The 24,283-nt window shown below is 38.9% G+C and overlaps 1 protein-coding gene across 3 annotated transcripts in view; it reads left to right on the top strand.

Moving 5' to 3' along the window:
* Window positions 1-24,283, top strand: part of ccdc9.S (coiled-coil domain containing 9 S homeolog) — a 47,777-nt gene that overhangs the window by 2,006 nt on the left and 21,488 nt on the right. For all 3 annotated transcript variants that reach the window (XM_041575284.1, XM_018233280.2, XM_018233278.2), the window contains exons 2-11: window positions 7,707-7,753; window positions 10,478-10,582; window positions 13,760-13,903; window positions 14,751-15,137; window positions 15,218-15,301; window positions 17,783-17,953; window positions 19,036-19,217; window positions 20,210-20,262; window positions 21,143-21,263; window positions 24,084-24,174. In XM_041575284.1, the coding sequence (XP_041431218.1) occupies window positions 7,751-7,753; window positions 10,478-10,582; window positions 13,760-13,903; window positions 14,751-15,137; window positions 15,218-15,301; window positions 17,783-17,953; window positions 19,036-19,217; window positions 20,210-20,262; window positions 21,143-21,263; window positions 24,084-24,174 (1,341 nt within the window). In that variant the 5' untranslated portion in view covers window positions 7,707-7,750. The remainder of the gene's footprint in view (window positions 1-7,706; window positions 7,754-10,477; window positions 10,583-13,759; window positions 13,904-14,750; window positions 15,138-15,217; window positions 15,302-17,782; window positions 17,954-19,035; window positions 19,218-20,209; window positions 20,263-21,142; window positions 21,264-24,083; window positions 24,175-24,283) is intronic.

The following is a 24,283-nucleotide window of genomic DNA, read 5'->3' as shown; positions in this document are numbered from 1 at the left end:
GTTAGAATTGATACAATAGTTGCTAATATTCTAAAGATACTGCTGAGAAATGTATCAACTAATGTTTCAACTGAATGCAGCAAATTATAACAGTTCAAAATGCTCCTGGATCACTGAGCTGCCAGACTGAGACACCAGAGGCACTAACATTAAAGGGAATCGGTCATAATTTTCCACTTTTTTGGCTTTTTATAAAGAGCACACCTCAAAAAACACTGTCTGGCAAATAAAATGTTAATTCACAATTCAATACATGTTATTATTTTTATTTTGCCATGGGGGCTTCGATATCTGCTCATTATTTATTTCTCACGTGCTGCACTAAAAGCAGGCACTGCATTACCTGTGTGCTTGGAGGCAGCTGCTCTCTGATAAAAAGCAAAGTGGTACTGCGACATGAGGAGCTTGCTGTACACTGCCCCTCCCCTATCTGCTGTGCACTGCCCCTCCCCTATCTGTGACATCAGGAGGAGGGTGGTCACATGGTCTGCAGAGAAGCTGCTTTCACTTCCGACTTACTGCCTGCTCTCCAGACTTACTGCCTGCTCTCCAGTGTCCACGAGCAGCCCTCCTTGCACAGACAGCTATCAAAACTCTTGCTCTTCAGTAAATTCACTCTGCATTCCTTTGAACTAACGTTTACAGAGTTGGAAGGGGGGAAATTGTACTCTTTGCTGCCAGCGTTTATTTGAGTCTCTGCACTCCTGATATATAAGGTATAAATAAACCATAAGCCAGTACTATTTGTAGGACCTGCACTAACTCAATGATTCCCAATGATTCCTCTGCACTGCCACAGCTCTGCTAACATGTCCAAGCCCACCACTGCCTTTCTCCTCCCTGCCCACTATCCTGCGCCCCCTTAGCTCATAAGAAGGTTACAGATATATAGAAACATTGGGGTAACAGTCACCCAGCTATAATTCCAGGGGTACCCAGGGTACAAATAAGCGCTCATCCCAAATCTCACACTAACTGCTTTCAGACTGCGCCCCCTTAGCTCATAAGAAGGTAACATATATTTAGAAACATTGGGGTAACAGTCACCCTGCGTTAATTCCAGAGTTACACAGGGCACAAATAAGCACTCACCCCAAATCCCCCCCCCCAACTGGCCTTCAGGCTGGGGGCCCTTACTGTTAGACAGAGAAAGTTATGTTATTATTACACACTGAAAATAGTGTTTTAGTGCCACATAGCAAGTACAGTAAGGTACTGTATAAGTCAATTCAGTCCAAGGCTGTGGAGCAAAGCACTGGTAACAGCAGGCAGACACAGAGCTCCTCCCAGTCCAGTCAGCAGAATCCTTCTGAAGAGCTAGTTACATAGTTAAATTGGGTTGAAAAAAGACAAAGTCCATCAAGTCCAACCCGTCAAAATGAAAACCCAGCATCCATACACCCACCCCTCCCTACTTTTACATAAATTATATTTACCCATACCTATACTAACTATAGAGCTTAGTATCACAATAGCCTTTGATATTATGTCTGTCCAGAAAATCATCCAAGTCATTCTTAAAGGCATTAACTGAATCAGCATCACAACATCACCCGGCAGTGCATTCCACAACCTCACTGTCCTGACTGTGAAGAACCCCCTACGTTGCTTCAAATGAAAGTTCTTTTCTTCTAGTCTAAAGGGGTGGCCTCTGGTACGGTGATCTGGGAGCTGTTGTCTTGATACCTGCCTATTGTTCAGCTGACAGGTTGACCAGACAAGGCTCTGTTTACATTACAGCAGCTGGTAGGAGGGAGGGTTGATATCACTCCAAATTGCAGTGCAGCAGTAAAGTGTGCCTGAAGTTCATCAGAGCACAAGTCAATTGACCTGAGGGCACCTGGGAAATGTCAAAATGTCTAACCCCACAGCAAATTTCTAAATTAAATATAAAAAAAAACATTTACTCTTTTGAAAAACAGATTTCAATGCAGAGCATTAATATTAACTGATGCATTTTGTAAAAAACATGCTTTCCCACAACAGTATCCCTTTAAAGAGATACTGTCATGGCAAAATGCATCAGTTAAAAGTGCTGCTCCAGCACTGAAACATGTTTCTCAAATGAGCTTTTTTATAATTTATTTTGAAATCTGAAATGGGGCTGGACATATTGTCAGTTTCCCAGCTGTCCCAGTCATGTCACTTGTGCTCTGATAAACATCAGTCACTCTTTACTGCTGTACTGCAAGTTGGAGTGATATCACTCCCTCCAGATAGCAGCTCGCAAACACAAAATAACAGCTGCCTGGTAGATCTAAGAACAGAACTCAATAGTAAAATTCAGGTCCCACTGAGACACATTCAGTTACATTGAGTAGGAGAAACAACAGACTGCCAGAAAGCAGTTCCATCCTAAAGTTGTGGCTCTTTCTGAAATCACATGACCAACCAAAATGACCGGAGATGGCTGCCTCACACCAATATTATAAAAAATACACTTGCTGGTTCAGAAATGAAATGGTAGAGTGAATTATTTACAGTGTAATTTAGCAAAAAAAAAAAGACACCATAAAAATCATGTCAGAATCACTTTAAACTTAAGTTCTGGGAAAATGTAAAAATAAAAGATAGAAAGAAATTGTAAATAGTCTTTATTTATGCTGAACATTCTGAAAAAAACTGAACTGACAAGTGTTTGGAAGGTGAACAACCCCTTTAAACATTGATACAGTAACAGATCTATTCGCATCTTCAGTCCGTTCTGCACATGTTCCCTGACGTTTAGCAGAGTAACTGTAGAGTAACTTACAGATTCCTACATTACTTGCTGACAGATCTTTCCTGATTCTTGGGTATGAATCCTTAAGTAAGCAAATTGGTTTGTAAAATTTAGAAAGTGACCCGTGGCTTAGAGAGCTGTTACTGGCAAATGAATTCACTTGAACACATCTTTGTCATGCACTATTTATGATCCTTTATATATTCAATGCTGTCCTGTTCAGCAGCACTTTACTGAGAGATTACACATGGGTCACTGCACCTGTAGAGTTAAAAACAATAACGGTCTAATGTAATAGATGGTCATAGGCTTGCTAATTGCTTAGTAACCCAAAGCACCCTATTGGCAGATAGAATTTACTGGTTTGAAAATCTGATTGATATGGGTTACTAGATGTGCGCAAACTTAAAACTTACTACAGGCATGGAACATGTTATTTCGTTCAACAAAACAAAGCATAGACGAGGAGTCTCCACAGATCACGAGTTAAAAATTAAACAAACTTTATTACCAAGCTTGTATTAAAGGAAAACTATACCCCCCAAACAACGTAGGTCTCTATTAAAAGATACTGAGTAAAACAGCTCATGTGTAAAACCCTGCTTCATGTAAATGAACCATTATTATCATAATAATATACTTTTTTAGTAGTATGTGCCATTGGGTAATCATAAATAGAAAATTGCCATTTTAAAAAATAAGGGCAGCCCCCTGGGATCGTAAGATTCACTGTGTACACATACAAACCACATGTAAGGTCACATGAGCCAATTAACAGACAGAGTTCTGCCTTTTGCTTCCTCACTTCTTCCTGTTACAGTTAGTGTTGTAGTATTTCTGGTCAGGTGATCTCTGAGGCAGCACAGATAGAGTCACGAAATGGTGGTTCAAGGCAAGAAATGTAAAAGGGCAATATTTATGTAAATATATATTCCAGTTTGGTAAGATTCTTTAATATGTCATTTGATTTGATATAAACTATCTGTTGCTTAAGTATTCATTTTGGGGGTATAGTTTTCCTTTAAAAACAGTTGACAGGTATCATTTGTCAGACTTATCTCCTAAACTTATATGTGCTATCACCTGACGCGTTTCATGCCTCGTTCTGAACACGTCAATTGCTCAGTGCCTTATATACTGACATTCATTAAAACCATCAAAATCATTAATCATAACAGGACTCCAATATCTACAAGACACAAGTCAGGTTCGTCACGGATGAGTATTTACTATTCAGAATGCTAGGGACCTGGGGTTTTCTGGATAAGAGATCTTTCTGTAATCTGAAATAAACCCAGTAGGATTGTTTTGCACCTGATGAATTATATCTTAGTTAGGGTCAAATAGGATCAATGTATTGTTATAATATTAAAGTGAAAAAGGAAATATTTAAAATGTGAATTTTGTTTAAAATTTAGGCTAAAGGAGATGGCTTCTCCAGAATTTGGAGCTTTCTGGATAATCGGTTTCTGGATAACAGATCCCATACCTCTACATTTTGTATATATGAACGGTGACAATTGACCATGGGGCATTTTGTAATTGCATGTTGTCCCCAAGCCAGAACAGTGGCACACGTGACAAATCCTACGAATTGGTTATCAGGCAGCTCTAACTATTAAATGTCCCATCCCGTGTGGCTGATAGAAGTGAGACCTAATGGGTGCTGTCTGTTTCTGGGGCTTCCTCTGCATGTGTCTAATTGGTATCCACCCAAAGAATGGACAGAGGAGGACAGCACACAGTAGTAGTGGCAACATATATAAAGTAGCATCCTGTGGTGAAGGTTACCAGCTTTTCCTGGGATAAATGTTAAAATAGAAATGAGTGCTTGAAGGAACAGTTCAGTGTAAAAATAAAAACTGGGTAAACCGAAAGCCTTTTACAAAATAAAAAAATGTTTAAAATATAGCTAGTTAGCTAAAGATGTACTGTATAAAGGCTGGAGTGACTGGATGTGTAACATAATAGCCAGAACACTACTTCCTGCTTTTCAGCTCTCTAACTCTGAGTTAGTCAGCGACTTGAAGGGGGGCCACATGGGACATAACTGTTCAGTGAGTTTGCAATTGATCCTCCGCATTCAGCTCAGATTCAAAAGCAAACTGTAATGGACCATTTGCCCCTCTCAAGTCACTGATTGGTTATTGCCTGGTAACCAGTAGAAACCAAGAGAGCTGCAAAGCAGGAAGCAGGGTCCTGGCTATTATGTTACACATCCAGTCACTCCAGTCTTTATACATTACATTTTTAACTAACTATATTAGAAACTTATATTTTGCACAGCCTATCTATTTACCCAGTTTTTATTTTCATACTGAGCAATTCCTTTAAAGAGAAATTACAATAATATGTATAGGATTAGCCAGCAAGGCTTTTCTTGCTCACGCGAATAAGTTCTCTGCCTTTCTTCTTTTCTGCTGGACCAAAATTCCATAATGGTGCCTTTGAACAGCGGAACCTTCTGCCAGGATTGAGAGAGTGCTGACTTACTGGCGTGATGAATTTACATGTTAGGGACATTGCCAAACCTGACATTTATGTCAAAATGGATATTTTATTATTAAAGGGGACATAGACGCACAGATCCTATCGTACGAATCGAGGATTTGTACGATTTTCGGATCGTGTGTGGAGAGTGCCGACAGCTTTCGCCCGGCGGAGATCGGTCGTTTGGTCGATCGGTCAGGTTTGATTTTGACCCGACCGATCCCGCCGGAGCCCATGGCACATCGTAATCGGATCGTTCGGCCTTAAGGCCGAACAATCAGATTACCCACGATATAGCCATGCTCGTTAATGGCATATCTGGGTAAGATCCGCTCGATTGGCGATGTCGCCAAATGAGCAGATCTTTGCGTCTATGGCCACCTTTAAGGCATAAGTATTCTGGATGCCATCAGACATACACCTTACTGTTCTGAAATGTAAAAGCAATTTACTATACGCAGTCAACTGATTTCCATGCATACATATTTTATAAGCATTGCATTATGAATGAGAGAACTGTAAAGCAACACATATAACATAGATAGATTAGTTTGGTGCTCCCCTTCAATGTAACATTCACAAAACACTTGTCCCTATTTTTTTTCTCTGCTCTAGCTTTGTTTAATAATACTTACTTTCACTAGGAGCACTTTTCAAGGCTTATATTTGATTGTTTGTCATTATAACTCCACTATCTTCCTAGAACTGATACCAGAAGGTATGCTGTTACCAGAGCTGACCTTCTACTTATCAGCTGGCTAGTGTCCCAGATCCTGCAAACTAATTAAAGGAACAGTAACAGCAAAGTGTAGTAATTATATTAAACTATAACTTACTGTTGCCCTGTACTGGTAAAACTGATTTGTTTGGTTCAGAAACATTACTATAATGTATATAAACAAACTACTGTGTAGCAATGGAGGCAATTGAAATAAGATTTAATGGCACAGGTTAAATAGTGGATAACGCGTGAGCTCTGTAGAATACCATTCTATTCTACAGAACGTATCTGTTCTGTAACTGAGCCTTTTCTCCATTGAATGGCTGTCATCTTGGGTACAGATCAGCTTATTTATATAAACTATAGTAGTGTTTCTGCAGCAAACACACCAGTTTTACCAGTGCAGAGCAACAGTACATTATATTTGTTGCTCAAAAACACTTTTTCTTTTTTTGCGGTTACTGTTCCCTTAACTAACAAACCATCTGTTCCATAGTTCAGTTGTCTACTTTATTATAGATCCAGTAGAATAGAGTGGCTTTGCCATAGATTATCTATTTTCATTGTGATTACCTGTTACACGACTTTATACACCAGTATCCAAAGCAGTGTTGTGGTAAGAGGATACACTGATATGTATTCTGGACATTAAAGGGATACTGTCATGGGGAAAATTTTTTTTTCGAAATGAATCAGTTAATAGTGCTGCTCCAGCAGAATTCTGCACTGAAATCCTTTTCTCCAAGAGAAAACAGATTTTTTTATAGTCAATTTTGAAATCTGACATGGGGCTAGACATTTTGTCAATTTCCCAGCTGCCCCTGGTCATGTGTTTTGCGCCTGCACTTTAGGAGAAAAATGCTTTCTGGCAGGCTGCTGTTTTTCCTTCTCAATGTAACTGAATGTGTCTCCGTGAGACATGGGTTTTTACTATTGAGTGTTGTTCTTAGATCTACAGCTGGCCGTAGACGCAAAGATCTGATCGTACGAATCGAGGATTCGTACGATATTCGGACAGGTGTGGAGAGTCCCGACATTTTTCGTCCGGCGGAGATCGGTCGTTTGGTCGATCGGACAGGTTAGAAAATTTCTGTCGGCTGCCGATAATATCTCTGCGTGTATTGCCGATCGTATGATTTTCAGTGGGAGACTGTCACCAGCTTTGGTTGGACATAGATATCGTACGATTGCTGTCAGGGGCAGAACATTGCTGATCTGTTCTTTAACTAATCTGACTGGTAAGACTTTGATCTGAATGGTTAGTGGCGGGTCGGGAGATGGGAAAGTCCGATCGTACGATGATTCGTACGATCGGATCTTTGCTTCTATGGCCAGCTTACCAGGCAGCTGTTATCTTGTGTTAGGGAACTGTTATCTGGTTACCTTCCCATTGTTCTTTTGTTTGGCTGCTTGGGGAGGAAAAGGGAGGGGGTGATATCACTCCAGCTTGCAGTACAGCAGTAAAGAGTGATTGAAGTTTATCAGAGCACGAGTCACATGACTTGGGGCAGCTGGGAAATTGACAAAATGTCTAGCCCCATGTCAGATTTCAAAATTGAATATAAAAAAAATCTGTTTGCTCTTTTGAGAAATGGATTTCAGTGCAGAATTCTGCTGGAGCAGCACTATTAACTGATTTATTTTCCAAAATTTTTTTTTTCCAATAACAGTATCCCTTTAAGGATACATTCTAGAACTGTAATTATATGTATTGTCCAGTCCAATCTTATCTGAAATTAAATTAACAAACTTTGTTTTATTTTTATATTGCAGAAAGAAAAGACCTGTACACTGGGGTGAAGTAGTTTGCAGAAAGTATGGTAAAGTATTTATTACATTTCTAGCCTGTTTTAGTATCTGCTTAGTTTACCTTCCAGGGTATAAAGGGTAGAGGTGTTTTTGCACAATCAATACTAGGCATATATTAAAATTCTCTTACGTCCTGTAGGACGCAGGAACCATGGGGTTAAATCTCCTCCCATCAGGAGGCAGGACACTTAAGAATTGCAATCCTCCCACCCTCTATACCCTTCTTCACACTCCTAGGCACCTCAGTTTTTCGAGTGTCCTTAGAAACAGGCACAGTTGGACAACAGTTTCTAGGCGACCACAGTCTCCTACACTGTTGGGCAATAGTCTCTAAGAGACTTCTCTCAAGGATTCTTCGGTTAGGGGCTATTCCTAACACCCGGGGTCCTTGACCGCTCATTTAGGCGTTGGAACCTTGAGAATTTCTGGCTTCCTTGGACATGAAGGATGCTTACCTCCATGTCCCAATCTACCCTCATCACCAGAAGTTCCTTTGATTCGCCTACTACAACTTTCTCAGGCCTTTCTCAGTCCATGGAGTATGTTTGAACTTTGTTCTTCAGCTCAAATCGACCCAAATCTGTCTGTCCGATTTCTGGGAGTCATGGTGTATTCCATACCACCTCAGGCTGCCCCAAAGACGCATCCTCTCCACTAGGAGGAGACGTCAATCTCTGAATCAAAAAACTTTTCTACCTGCCCAGACTGTTGAGTCCCTGAACTGGTGGCTGTATTCTTTGTCCAGACCTCTCTGTCCAGATTCTGTCCAGATTTATTTGTGTACACAAGGCTGCCAATTCTGCCATTCTGGAGATCAGGGCCATTTACAGGGCACTGATCCATTGGGAGCCCTAGCTGACAGGGCTATCCACCAGGAACCAGTCAGACAATCCCACTGCTGGTGCGTATTTTAACTGTCAAGGAGGAATCCAGAGTGTTGCAGTACCAAGTGAAATCAGCAGGATTTTGCGATTAACAATGATGCATTTCCCCATCACGATGCTTCCGCTCCTCATCAAGAGGATCAAAAGAGAAAGAGGCAGGTTCATTGTAGTTGCTCCACACTGGCCTCGAAAGTCCTAGTTCACCGAACTAGTGAAGCTTTCTATTCCATCTATGCCATTTCCCCTCCGTGCAGACTTGCTTCATCAAGGACCAATCCTCCATCACAATCCCAAAATGTTCACTTTGATGGCTTGGCACTTGAAACCGCTATCTTGACCCATAAGGAGTTTCTGGCAGCAGTGGCTAAAACCATGATTAAGGCCGGGAAATCGGTATCCTCCAAGGCATACTATAATATGAAAGCTTTTCATATGATGGTGTTCAGAAAGGAACATACCTTATGAAATACTTAAGATTCCTCCGGTTCTGCAGTTTCTTTAAAATGGCTTGGGCAAGGGTCTAGCCTGTGACTCTTCCTATCTGATTTTCCACGTGGAAAAGCAGTCCTGCATACAGTGTCCTCCTTCCATCCAAAGGGGGTATCCCCCTTTCATCTGAATCAGAACTCCCTTTGTAGTTCCATCTGGTAGCTGTAAGGGTCAACCACTATTGCACATTGGATCAGGGAAACTGTTCACCAGTTTTACATCTCCCTCAAGAGAACACCTCAGTTTCTGGCCATCCACTCACACTGTAACCGAGTTCTATTGTTTTGACACATTTGCCCCAGCTGAGACAGCATTTGGCAGTAAGGTTTTGCAGTTTGTAGTTCGAAGTTTGATTGCTTATGTGACTGATTCCTGTTTCCTCCCTCCCCCAGTTTGGGGCAGCTTTGTTATGTCCCCCAGGACATAAGAAAAATGGGATTCAGATCCTTTTCTCTTTAGTCCTATGGGGGGGGGGGACACAGGACATCCCTCCCGGAAGCTGGGAATCAGTCTTCACTCTCACTCAGCCTTGTTGTAGTTGACATGGTTCTGACTTTTAAGAGCAGGGTTTGCTCGGTCTTTGCTAAGTGAACTGAGTTGCCTGGGAGTGGGAAGATTGGTATAGAACAGGGATCCCCAACCTTTTATTTTTTTACCCGTGAGCCGCATTCAAATGTAAAAGAGCAATACAAGTACAACAACCGTTCCTGGGGTTGATAATTATGGGCTGAGATTGACTACTGGTAGACCCTATGTGGACTATCTGACTACATTAGACTGTCTTTGGCAGTACGCCTGTTTTTTTGCAACCAAAACTTGCCTGGAATGAAAAAATAAGCACATAAGCACCTGCATTGAGCAAAATCCAAGGGGTTGGTGAACAACATGTGGCTCATGAGCCACTGGTTGGGGACCACTGGAATAGAGGGTGGGAGGATTGCAATTCTTAAGTGTCCTGCTTCCTGGTGGGAGGGGATTTAACCCCATGGTTCCTGTGTCCCCCATAGGACTGAAGAGAAAAGGCTCTAACAGTGAATAAATCCCCTTATTGCGTTGTTTTTCTTTGCTTTGAAGTTGCACCAAAACCAACCAAAGGACTAATGCTGGTTACATACTTTAAAAAGCACTGCCATATTTTTAAGCTGTTTTGGTAATACTAATGGCATGAGTACTGTGTGCTTCTGAGCTATTGCTTTGTATAACCAAAGTACCAATAGCAGTAACATGTTTATTCATTTTTTTAATAAATATAGCACCTTTACTAGGAAACTATTCATGTTCACTCCTAGCTATATTCAAAGTGGTCTCACAACAGTAATGTGTTATAGTCACCCCATTCTAGTATTGAATTTATTCTTGCAGGCTTCTGTGGTAGATTTGAAGTCAAAGGAGGAAAAAGATGCAGAGTTGGACCGAAGGATTGAAGCTTTACGTAAAAAGAATGAGGCTCTAGTCAAGAGGCACCAGGTATGTTCACTAATATAAAGAACACTACATTAATAATCACTTAATTGTGAGAAAGGGATGTAGCCTGGCAAAGCAAACTAGTAAAGTTTGTATAAAAATATGCCCAAAAATAGAATTTTTGTCATTGTGCTTTTGGATGTGTCTAAAGCATTTTCAGCAACTAACTATGCACTATACAACTTAATTTTACAAAATCAATTCCCAGATGAAGCAGGATTTGATCTAAAAGTAGATATAACAGATGCCTTTTTTATTGGAAAAGTTGTGCAGTGCAATCACCCTTAAAAAAAATGAAAAAAAATAAATAAATGTGGGGACATCTTAAGACTCAAGCTTTTATTAGAAGTCTCTCCCAAGTGTCGAAATTTGTGTATTTTTAGGCATCCTGATAATAGGTGTTATCTAAAATTCCTCTTAACTTCATAATTGTCCATGATTCTTAGAGATATGGATTCCACGGAACTTGAAGCTGGTGACACATTCATCAGCCATACCATTAATATGGATGGGTTTGTGTGTGTCACCCTTCTCCTTCCTAAAGTCCACAATAAGCTCCTTGGTTTTACTAGTATTGAGGAGCAGGTTATTATCAGTGCACCAAACAGCTAAGTGCTGAACCTCTGCCCTGTACTCTGATTCATCGTTGTTTCTGATGAGTCCGATCACCGCGGTGTCATCCGCAAACAATGGAATTGGATCCATACATAGGCTTGCAGTCATAAGTGAAGAGGGAGTAGAGAAACGGGCTCAGCACACAGCCTTGTGGCGCACCTGTATTGAGTGTGATGGTGGTGGAGAGGTTGTAACCAGACTTAACATGCTGGGGTCTATTAGTCAAAAAATCCATAATCCAATTGCAGAGGGGGACCAAGATCCCTAAATTAATTGATTAACTTGGAAGGGACAACAGTGTTAAATGCTGAGCTAAAATCAACAAACAGCATTCTAGCAAATGTGTTTGTATTTTCCAAATGTGAAAGCACACAGTGTAGCGCTGTAGGTACTGCATCCTCTGTACTCCTGTTGCTTCGATAGGCAAATTGGTATGGGTTCAATGTAGAGGGTAGACACTTCTTAAGGTGTGCCAGGACCAACCGTTTAAAGCACTTCATAATAACAGGTGTAAGTGCTACAGGGCGGTAATCATTCAGGCACATCGGAGATGAATGTTTCGGCACTGGCACTATGGAGGTAGTCTTAAAGCAAGCTGGTATTGCTGCTTGGGCGAAGGACAGATTGAAAATGTCAGTAAAAACTCCAGCGAGCTGCCCAGCGCATGCACTGAGCGCACGTCCAGGGATGCCGTTAGGGCCGGCTGCCTTACGTGGATTAATTCAGCTCAGTGTGTTATAAACATCTATAGGTGTAAATGTAAGGATCTGATGATCAGGAGAGTATTCCATTTTGACAACTTTTTCCAAGTTGTCCTTATCAAAACGGGCATAAAAGACATTTAGCACATCCAAGAAGGACAGATCCATAAATATTGATCTTGAATTACCAGACTTATACTCGATAATGGCCTGCGTATCTTGACAGCGCTATATAAATAAATGATGATGATGAATACCCTGCCACATGTGTCGGGAGTCGGAATAAACAACGTGTTCCTCCACCTTCAGCTTGTGCTCATGCTTAGCCTTCTTAATACCCTTCTTCAGATTAGCTCTGTATGTACTATAGGCCTGTGCGTTTCCCAATCTAAAGGCCCAATCACACTTCACTGTTCATCCATGGCTTCTGATTAGGGCAGGGGTCATCAACCTTTATCAAAAGAGCTATTTTGCTCCCTCTTCCACTAAAGAAAAATAGTCTGGAGCCGCAAAACATAACCCAGCTTATAAACTTTTAAAAGTTTTAACCTTTTTTTAATTTTAACTGTTACAACAACAGAATACAACAAACAGAGGAGTGTGTGACCGCAGTAAGGACCTTGGTCTTGCCTGTTAATCCTGAGACATCTATACGGCCCTCTATAACTGCTGGCGCGATTTGGGAGGGCTGTATGGACGACAGTACAGGCAAAGAGGCAAGACCGAGCCACAGCAAGCAGGATGAAGAGCCGCATGAGGCTCCGGAGCCGCGGGTTGCCTTCCCCTGGATTAGGGTATATAGTAATCTGTCTCTCTGTGGTGACGCTATTAATTATAATGTTGATGTATTCTAATACCGAATGGGTATAAGAATCAATATTTATAAGAGAGCCACAAGTAGCATTAGAGGCGAACCTACTCCAGTCCATATATTTAAACCTGTTCTGGAGTTCTGAATCCACTGCCACTGGCCACACTTTGATAGTTTTCACAGATGGTTTCACATGGTTAATAAGTATATATTTAGGTGTAAGAAACAAGGAGAGGTGATCAGACTGCCCCAGGTGGGGGTTGCTGTGTAAGCTTAAGCGATGTTTGTATACACATGGTCCAACATTTTTTCACCTCTAGTACTGCAGGAAACATGTTGGTGAAATTCGGGAAACACTGTTTTGAGGTGTAAATGGTTCAAATTCATTATTATAATTGCATTATAATTTCATTTAAAGACTTTGAGAAAAGCCAAAGAATAGAAGGTAGTTGGACTAGGGTGCATATTTTAGCTGCTTATGTTGTTGCCAGACTTAGTGCCAAGAGTTCATTTGCACCTTTTTAATATTAAAATATCAGATAATTCTGTTGGGCTTATGTAGGAAAGTTGCATAAACACATCTGAACTTCCAACAGTGATTATAAATAATTTTTCAAAATGTACAAACAGATCCAATGCCACTGTTTATCAGTCTTGCAGGGATGAGTTCCCCAACCCCTTAAACGATATGTAAACTTTAAAAAAAAAAAAAAAAAATGGATGTGAAAAAATTGCTTAGGGTGCTCTTTTGAAAAGCACTTTTGCAATTTCCATTTTTTTTTTATTTCAGAGCTATTAAGCTGGTTAAAAAAAATGTCTGTTTTTAAGTAATGAAAACATTGGTTACTGTTGTCCTTCACGGGTAAAACTGGTGTGTGTGCTACAGAAAGACTACTGTAGTTTATATAAAAAAGTAGCCATGGAGGCAGCCACTGATGGCTGACCATTTGCTGACAACATCTTCTAATGAGAAGAAAGTGTCTGGTAAATCATTTGGAAATAGTCCCACGAGCCTTTTCCCTTATCTAACTTGTATGAGCTTTTCTATTCCAGCTGATAGAGGAAGATCGCAGGAGAGCTGAACAAGAGGGGATAGCAGTCACAACACCTAGGAAAGGGAAACATCCAGAGGCAGAGCTGGACAAAAGCAGTAAAGAAAAAGAAAATTTCTCTATTACTGTAGATATCTCTGCTGGGGTAAGATGCTTTTTGTTTCAAGCTTATTCTCTTATTATGAATTATTGTGTTAATATTGTGGTGCAGTTTTAGAAAATGCAAGGATTGTTGAGCAGGTGAGATGTGCTGGTAAAATACAATAATCTGCTACATATCTGGGCGCATAAATAAATAGGGTTTTCCCCTAACTTAATATGTAAGGGCCAAAAGATTTTTCTTGCTCAGCTGTGCAAAGTACTGTAAAATACCTATGCTTATACAGTTGTCACTCTATACAGGCAGTAAGCATATATGAGGTGGTGGTCCTGCTACAACTATGTATATATCATTTTATTGGTGTTTTTTTTGTCTGACCTCAGCCTTTATGTCAGTAGTTTAAGAAAAATAGACTGACCCTTAATGAGGGCCAATCAAAGGTCAATGAATTGGTGTTTTATTACATGGCCACTGTGTCCTCAAAATTTCCTGCAGAATTGAACTAAGTGCAGGTGCTCGCGTTTATTTATGGTATCTCTCTTTAATATCTTTCGAAATCTAGTACTGTTATTGCAATTGCTTTGTTACCCCTGTTTCCTTGCAACTGAGCTCTAACCACAACCAGAGTCCTTTTGACATTCAAAACCATAAGCCGATGTTTAAAAAAAAAAAAAAAAAAAAAAAAAATGCCAGGCCGTGGCTGTGTTTTTTTTCCCCATTGCAGTGCCCCTGAGCAAACCTCTGTCATGGGTTCCCCTTTGACATTAATGGAAAATGTTTTGCCTATGGCAAATGCTGGCACTGATGGAGTTATGATTTGTTTAGTCTTACAGTTTGGGCTTTTGAATAATAATAATTTGTATTGCTTATAATTTGTATTTTATTTCTATAGGAAAAGCGTGTTATTAATAATGAAAAACCTGCCAAAACTTCTCCGCCCTCTTCAAATAAGGATAACACTTCAAGAAGTCCGACTCGGCAAAATAGTGGTAGGACAAGTCGGTCCTCTGGTGGACAGGTGCCACATACAGAACATTTAGCTGAGCCATTTTTGAACGATGGCGATGCTTTACACTCTGCAAAAGGAAGAAGAATTTCTGGAGCAGATGGTCCAAGGAGAAACCAACGCTTATTTGGAGATATTTCATCTCCAAGAGGAGGTTTATCACATGGTGAGAGGAGTGGGAGAGGATCTGGAAGAATTGGTGGAACCCCAGGGAGAGGTGGAAGTCCTAGAGAAAGTGTTGACCAGTCTTTACCATCAGATAGGAAATCACAGGTATATTATCTGTATGTTCTTCCAAGTATTTTTGCTGCTTCTTGAATTTGTGCAGTGACCGTTTTTTTTTGGTCTCAAAGGAGTGGCAGGAGAAACGAAGACAAAATATAGAAAAGATGAATGAGGAAATGGAGCAAATTGCAGAATATGAACGGAGCCAACGGGTAAGTTTACATAAACGTGTTACCCCATAGTGGTTTCACACTGGTTTGTGCCTGTGTTAGCTGCTCCTTCTGAGTTGATGTATTAATTAGGAGATCAAACATTCCTAAATCAACTACATTAGATTTCCTAAAATATCAAATACTTTAACTGAAGTCATAATACAGGTAGACTTTTGTACGTGTTGTGGAATTCAAGAACTGGTGATCACTTGAGGTGAAAAGATAAAGTTTATTTGACATGAGCTCCATGGATTCTGAACACACAAAGAGTCAGAACCCCAAACAAGTCAGAATTTTTATAAACTTGGGAACCTATAATATAAAAATTTACAGTCCTAAAGGTGCATTACAATTGTGAGAGCATAGAGATATCGCTTCACAGCACATACAAACGAAGAACTACTCAAATAACCAAATGTTTCTTCCTCATGGTCAAGGTAGTAGTGCCACGGCTAGCTCGAGAACTGAATCTATCAAAGTCAGAATTTTATTTATTCTCGCATATCATAACTGTCACCTTAGTTATGAACTGATTATTTTATCAGGAAACTTTACATTAACTTATGTTGAGTGCTTAAAATTAAAGTATGGGCCACTTAAAGGAGAACTAAATCCTAACTAAAAAATTAGGTAGAAATGTTGTACATTATGTGTTGGGCTTCTGTACCAACCTAAGGCAACCACAGCCCTTTAGAAGTAAAGATCTGTGTCTCCAAAGATGCCCCAGTAGCTCCCCATCTTCTTTTCTGCTGATTCACTGCACATGCTCTGTGCTGCTGCCACTTACTGAGCTTAGGGATCCACTCACAATATACAGTACACATAGAATAGAAATGTCACAATATAAGGCCGATTAGTAATTAATACAGATAATTACTACATGACAGCACAGAAACCAGTGCCATTAGCATCACATTTTAATAATCAGCCCTGTAGCATCAGCTTATATTACAGACCAACCTCATTTTCTGCTGGATAATTAGTGACGACCCCTAATCTTAGCTTCTCAACAGCTGCTCAGAGCCCACTGAGCATGTGAGTGTCAGACATTTTCTAAGATGGTGACCCCCTTTGACAAGTTTGAAGTCCTGGATCTTTGCTGCTATTGAGAAGCTGAAACTTTAGGCTGGTGCAATAAGTGCAGTAAATAAAATATGGCATTTTTAGCCATATTTATTTTTAGAGTTTAGTTCTCCTTTAACATGCATACTGTTGCCTCAGACTTCATTTACATTATATGATCCTTCAGGTATGAAGTCTGTCTGTCTTTGCTTTCATGCTGATAGTGGCCTCCGATTTTTCAGGCATATAGATTTTTGTTTGGGTGTGAGATTATCTGTTTGGACAGATATTCTGCATAAATTGCTTTGAAGAAGACCCATGGGTTTTATGTGCGCTAGCTTGCTTGCTAGGAGCCAAAGTGGTTATTGAAGTAAATGGTGTTTGTAAGATAAATCAGTCATTTATTACAGTTCTTTCTTTACTAGATGTTTCTGTACTACACTGTTCCTACAACCTACTGATATTCTTTGCCTCTGACCTGTCATCCATGCTAAGCAGGCTCAAGTAGATTCATGCTCCAAGCACTGCTTGTTGCACTTGTGTTTAAAAGTAGGGCTGCACTGGTCCACTATTTTGGGATTCTGGAACTTAATCCAAACCCTAATTTGCAGAAGCAAATCAGGTTAAGGAAGGGCTAAAAAGAACTGCACACACAGCATGTGAATAAAGAAATCCCTAGGTTTTTTTTGTGTGTGTGAAGAAAAGTCATGGGATGCTAAGGATTTAGAATGTTTGGACAGGCACTTGGATTCGGGAGAATCCTGAACCGAATCCTGGATTTAGTGCACCCCTTTTCAAAGGTTAGGAGTGTTGGCAGTTGGGCAAAATATAGTAAAAAGTAAATAGGAGCCAAAATGTTTCATCATGCATAGGCAATATTCTTCAGCCTAACCCATATACCTAAGCACGAATTCTCTACGTAAGCAGAAATACCCTAAATGCATTTTTGATTTTGTTGTGGGATTGATAATTCAATCACAGGTGTGGTTTTCTTCTATAGACTGAACATGTTAAATAAATCTGACGTTAAGAGCAGTAATTTTTTCAGGATCAAAGTTTTTTTTAAGACAAAGCTATTTGAAATTTAGGTCTTCATAAATATATACAGTATGTATATAACATACGTATAGTAATTATGGTTAAATTTAACTGAACATGAAACTGGGTAGCATAATAACTTGCACCTTGCTTTAATTAGACTTGGGAAAGGCGTGGAGAACATAAAACCATGACACTCAAGGAACCCCATCTTCATCTTATTCCTTAGTGAAGTGATGGATTCTGCGACTGGAAGTCCCTCTGTTTTCCAGAGAACCTGATCACCACCTAGGGCATTTCCAACCATTATAATAAGTTCAAATAATTTGCATGCACACTTTTTTTTATCTAGTATATGTAATGTAAACACTGGTTGTCTAGGATGGCATGCGAGACAAAAATCCTATCCGCAACTTTCTGGATGATCCCAGGCGCAGAGGGCCATTTGCAGAGGGAGATCGCAAGGAGGGTAGTCGCAGGCACAATCGGAATTGGGGTGGACCTGATTTTGATAGAGTAAAAACTGGTATGGACAAGGAGAAGGAAAGCCATGTAAGTATTTCACACCAGTAGGGCTCCATTGGCCACCAACTTTACAAACTTAAGTTTATAAAGTTGCCAAAGGGCAACTGGTGTTAACTGACTCTTCAGGAAACCGATAACATTGAAACATTTGTAAAGCATCACATAAGTGTGTCATTCACATCAGTTCCTGCACCAATGGAGTTCCCTATAACATTCACACAACGTGCACGCATTAAGGCAGCGCTTGTCAGCCTTTTTCTGTTCAAGGCACCCTTGAAGTTCCAACCTTTGGTCAGGGCCCTCCATCTTAGCTCCAGGACCTCCCATAGTTGCACCACAGTACAGGAAGCATTGTGCTACACAGTCAGTGGTATCAGGGTATATGAAAGTCATCCAGCATATTGGCCTTAATCATCTTTATCTTTTTTGAATTGTGTAATGTAACCAGAGTACCTGGAATAAACACACGCACACATTGAGAGAAAATACACATATTCCCCAGGACAGAACTACAATCTAGGACCAGCAAGGCACCAATGCCAATCACTAAGCTGCTGTGAAAAAGTGCTCTTTTTACCTTTATTTTTAATATATGTGCTGACTTTCAGGAGCATTTCAATAACAAATAAAAAAAAAAAAAACCCAAAGGGAACTCTTGTAAATGGCAAAGGGCACAAATCGTTTTAAGAACTGAATATTGGCACACGTTATAATACATTTAAAGCATGCATCCATTTGAACTGTTTTAATATTAGCCAATGTTAACCAAGATTGCCTGAGAGCTAATGATGTGTAAAGATTCCTTGGGTTTGACTTTAAGATAGTTGTTGGACATTTAAATTACATTTATAATTCTGTGATGCTACACTTCTATTGTTACTTTTTATTACTTCTCTTTCTGTTCAGGCCCTCTCATTCACTGCCTGGTGGCTACAGTTAATAGAACCATTTTTCCTGTCTGGTCCATGCTAGATGGATAATCAAATCCCCAGCATACAGAAAATCCTACTATATACTGGACTCATGCTTACCTGTTACTAGGTTGCTACTTTAATTTAGTATTTAATTTAGTATTGACTTGACTTTGATATAATTATATGTGTGCTCAGGGAAGAAGACCTGCAATGAAGAACCAGATGGATATGACTATGTCAATGACTGGTAGGGAAAGATCAGAGTACATGCGCTGGAAGAAGGAGCGGGAACAGATAGACGAGGAGAGATTGGCTCGTCATCGCAAACCCACCGGGCAGTGGAGACGGGAGTGGGACGCAGAAAAAACAGATTCTATGTAAATATATTATTCCTTTAATTAAAGTAGAATAACAAGTGTGCATGCACCTTTGTACATAAATATAGAGCACTCTATTTAAGATCCCAGCTGATGCTGAGCCAAAGCAATGCAATTGTAACAATGATTTAATGATTAACTCAAGTATATACAAACTCTGTTTCTATTCATAGAAATATAAATACATGCCAACGTCACACATGAATTATTCATAGTTTGGTGAATTAGTTTAGACAGTGTCCTTTCACTGTAAAAAAAAAATTTGTGCAAAAGGAAAATCATAATTTTTGCTTATTGTAGGGTAGTTCACATTTTAGTTCACTTTTAGTATGTTATGGAATGATCAATCCATGGCAACTTTCTAATTGGTTTTCATTTTTATTTTTTATAGTTTTTTATTTTTTTAACTGTTTGCATTTTTCTTCTGGCTCTTTCCAGCTTTCAAATGGGCGTCACTGACCCCAGAAGCTGAACTTCTATTGTTCTGTGACAGTTTTAATGTAATAGTTACTTTTTCTTCTCATTCTCGCTCTACATCATACTAAAAGTTAATTTTAAAAATGAGCAATCCTTTAAGGTACCTTTTTCTGCATCCCATTTCTCCATTCATCCTCTAAATTAGCCAGTTAGAGAAAAGGATCTAACTGTAAACCCACTAAAAAGCTGCTCAGTAATTATAAATAGCACCGACTTTTGTTTCATGCTTTCACTTTACCAGCTGTCCTTTCTCCATGTTTCCATAACATCTAAATTTCCTCCTTAAAGGAGAACTAAACCCCCCATTGTGATAATTCCCACAATGGGGGATTTAGTTCCCCTTTAAAATTCTACCTTCAAAGTAACACTTCTTGTTGTTCCATATTTTCTCTTAGTATCTTTGCTAGGTTACAGCTACATTTATTAACTAGTGCTAATTTTACTTTCCAGGATATATTGCACTCTGCCCTATATATCTAAAGTGTGCTTCTTTTTTTTCTCTTTTTTTATCACAGGTTTAAGGATGGTTCCTCTCCACATGTGGAAGATGAACTGGTCAGCAGGAGAGGTAACTCTGAGTTATTTTGCCTCTGCAGTGTCTTCTTGGTGTACTTCTAGGCAACAATACGGCAGATTATTTCCATGTATTGTCTACAAGAATAATATTTTGTTTGAAAGTGGATAGAGGAACTTATGAACAGCAAAATTCTTCTTACAGTTGTTTGTGACATTTCTTTGTATTTTGTCCTCCTAGTTTGTGCCCAGCCTAAGAGAGGGCAATTCAACTAGCTAATGACTTTCTGCTGTTCCTTTATATATTATGTAAGTTTTAGAAAAACAACTTTGTAAAGTAATTAGCTAAGTGAACTGCCCCTCTTTTAGGCTGGGCACAAACTAGGATGACAAAATACAAAGAACTTAAGAACACTTATGTAAGTTTTAGAAAAACAAACCTTTTTTTAAGTGTTCGAGAAGTAAAAATAAAAAAATACATTGATAAAGTATTCATTTTGTATTTTATGCCAGCGACACAAATGCACATTCTCTGTTGTTATTATTTCAAAACAGACCAGCAGTATAATACAAGAGGTGGGCTTTTGCCTATTTCCATATGTGAATCAGTTGTGTATTTCCATACACTTGGCCAGTAAGAACTATAGACTATACTAATATTTTATTCCAACTGTGCTCTGCTTACTGCTGCCACAAACACCAGGCTTGGGTTGTTCTATTTTGCCCTCTGTGTGACCTGCCTTGGTGGTAGTAAGGGTGGCACTGCATGAATTTTGCTTTCAATTTAAGCAATACCAAATTTAGTGCTTTGTCTAAGACATCATTATAGAAATTCTGCTTGTACTTGTGTGTGCGGATTATCCCTACACCAAGTAAATCATTTATTTGGTATCCAATTAAAATGATTACATCATAAGCTTATTTTTGTTCCACAGAAAAGGAAAAAAGAGGTGCTCCAAAGCCTCCAACCATGGGTGAATTCTTCCCTGGGAACGTTATGGAATCCAGACGAAAGAGAGATCAGCAACGAGACCGGGGACGAAACAAACCTTACAAGTAAGACTGGGGAATAAGCAAACATATCTACATACTGCACTTACATTTTTAAAATGAATGGTAGTTTATCAAAGACTAGTGTGTTTATGCATAATTGCACAATAAAATATATTTCTGAAGCTACATACACACATAAATTCAAATTAATTCAGTGGGTTGAACAAAAAGATTGCATAAAAATGTGAGGAACTAAAGCCTTTTTTTATCACAATCACTTCATTTCAGCGGGTCAAAAGTAATTGGACAAATTAAAAAACTGAAAATAAAATGTTAATTTCTAATACCTGGTTGAAACCCCTTTGCTGGCAATGACAGCCTGAAGTCTTGAACTCATGGACATCACCAGATTTTGGGTTTCCTCCTTTTTAATGCTCTGCCAGGCCTTTACAGCAGTTGCTGTTTGTTTGTGGACCTTTCTGTCTGAAGTTTAGTCTGCAACAAGTGAAATGCATGCTCAATTAGGTTCAGATCAGGTGACGGATTTGGCCATTTTAATATATATATATGAGACATTTTGTGCATACAGGTACTAAAAAAAACCTTACCCTTTAAACAAAACAGGGATTGTTTGTCCATATATTGCAATATATTTAAGCTGGCCAACTACGTCAAAGTCATCCCATATCTGGCCAGTCCTACTCTCAAATTGCATTGGATTCATTAAGAATTCTATTGCTTCATTATACATTTTACACAGGGACTAAATATATATATATATATATATTTATATTTATATTTATATTTATATTTATATTTATATTTATATATATATATATATATATATATATATATATATATATATATATATATATATATATTTATTATACTGGCCAAACTGGTGACTTAGGGCTAAACTAAAAGGTTTTAATTAGATTTTGTGCATCTGATTTTATCTGACCCACAAAATCTTCTCATGCAACAGCGCAAGATTTTGTAGGATCCTACAAGAGTTAATCTTCACTGCTGTAATGTAATCAGATTTTATCAAGTGCAGACTTGCCATTTTGTACCATTAAAAAACAAATCCTTAAAGGAGAATTAAAGCTTAACTAAAGAAGTAGCTAGAGATATTGTACATTATATTTTGTGCTTCTGTACCAGCCCAAGGCAACCACAGCCCTTTAGCAGTAAAGATCTGTGTCTCCAAAGATTCCCCAGTAGCTCCCCATCTTCTTTTCTGTGCTGCTGTCACTTACTGAGCTTAGGGACCCACTTGCGATATACAGTAGAATAGAAATCTCACAATATAAGGCTGATTAGTAATTAATATAGATAATTATGTAACCCAAAAAAAGGTGCCTTTATTCAAACGCAGAAAAGATCTTTCACAACTATTGGTTGAGGTCTGACTGATGTCAGAACAGCAAATAAAATTTTAAAAGACAGAAAAAGAAACCCCACCAATATTTATGATTCTAAAGTTATCAGAAAAAGGTGATGCACCCTACTTGTTCGTTGACAATTCCTAAAAAATTATAGTGATATTTAAAGTGCCAGTGCCACTATAAATTCATCCGTAAATAGAAAAATTCATTATTTAAGTAAAGTGCAGTGCAATAATTTAGAATATTAGACCCTAAAGGATAAATTGAATTGATTTAAAAAAGTTTGTTAAAAATGACCAAACATGATAGTGGGTTAAAAAATGTAGTCACAATCCAAAGAATTAGATAATAGAAATTGGAAAGAATAGATGGTGGAGTTGTCCCGTAATCTAGCTACCTGATTTTTTTTTCTAGAGCCTGGGACACCACAAAGATAAGGCAGGACAGGGTAACCGGGGCTGTGGCCTTGGTATTTAACTTGCCCTAGATGTTTACAAGAGGATAGGTAACCCTAAAAAGCCACAAACCGTCGGCCCCTTAGAATGGAAAAAAGATTGTAAGAGGTTGTATAGGATAGAAGCGGATTTGACCCAAAGATTTATCTTGCCCCCACTACCGTTGAAAGAACCCAGCCCGACTATTAATTATAGATCGATTTTACAAAAGGATTAAATTTGAGCACAAGAGGATTCCTAAAAACGCCGACGTACGTTTCGCTGAATAGCTTTGTCAAGGCGAAAAAACTTGACAAAGCTATTTAGCGAAACGTACATCGGCGTTTTTAGGAATCCTCTTGTGCTCAAATTTAACCCTTTTGTAAAATCGATCTATAATTAATTGTCAAAGAGATAAGATCACACTTTGTCAGTTTAGTCTGCATTGATGAGTTGTGTGCAGTTGCTCTCAAAAAAAAAAAAAACAACGAATACCTCCAAAATGAATACTTGAGCAACAGATAGTTTATATCAAATTAAGTGGCATATTAAAGAATATATAAGTAAATATTGCCCTTTTACATCTCTTGCCTTGAACCACCATTTTGTAATGGTCTGTGTGCTGCCTCAGAGATCACCTGACCAGAAATACTGCAGCTCTAACTGTAACAGGAAGAAGTGTGGAAGCAAAAGACACAACTCTGTCTGTTAATTGGCTCATGTGACCGAACATGTTTGGTATGTTTGTGTGCACCGTGAATCATATGATCCCAGGGGGCTGCCCTTATTTTTTTTAAAATGGCAGTTTTCTATTTATGATTACCCAATGGCACAAACTACTAAAAAAGTATATTATTATGAAAATGGTTTATTTACATGAAATAGGGTTTTACATATGAGTTGTTTTATGCAATATCTTTTTATAGAGACCTACATTGTTCGGGGGTATAGTTTTCCTTTTATGAGTTCTGTTGTGTCATAGCATGATCTTTGTCTGGGGATAGGACTGTTAAATGAGATAATGGTGTGTTTCTAGCAGTTGATTATTCCTTTATGTCTAGCATGCATGACAGCCGCTGGGAGGAGCCAGAAGATGATAATGAAAAGGAGGTAATCGAGGAAGCAGAGAAAGAGACCTGTGTGGAGAAAGCAGTAAGTATAAGGAGTTACTATAATAAGATTTTCAAAAAAGTGTTGAGGCAAGTCATTTTATTACATTAACACTTCTCCTCAGCTTTGTGAATTTGGTTTGGATAAACCT

This window comes from Xenopus laevis, chromosome 8S, assembly GCF_017654675.1.
Source record: "Xenopus laevis strain J_2021 chromosome 8S, Xenopus_laevis_v10.1, whole genome shotgun sequence".
Taxonomy (NCBI): Eukaryota; Metazoa; Chordata; class Amphibia; order Anura; family Pipidae; genus Xenopus; species Xenopus laevis.
The sequence above is the reverse complement of the archived record's forward strand: the minus strand, read 5'-3'. Positions and strand labels throughout refer to the sequence as shown.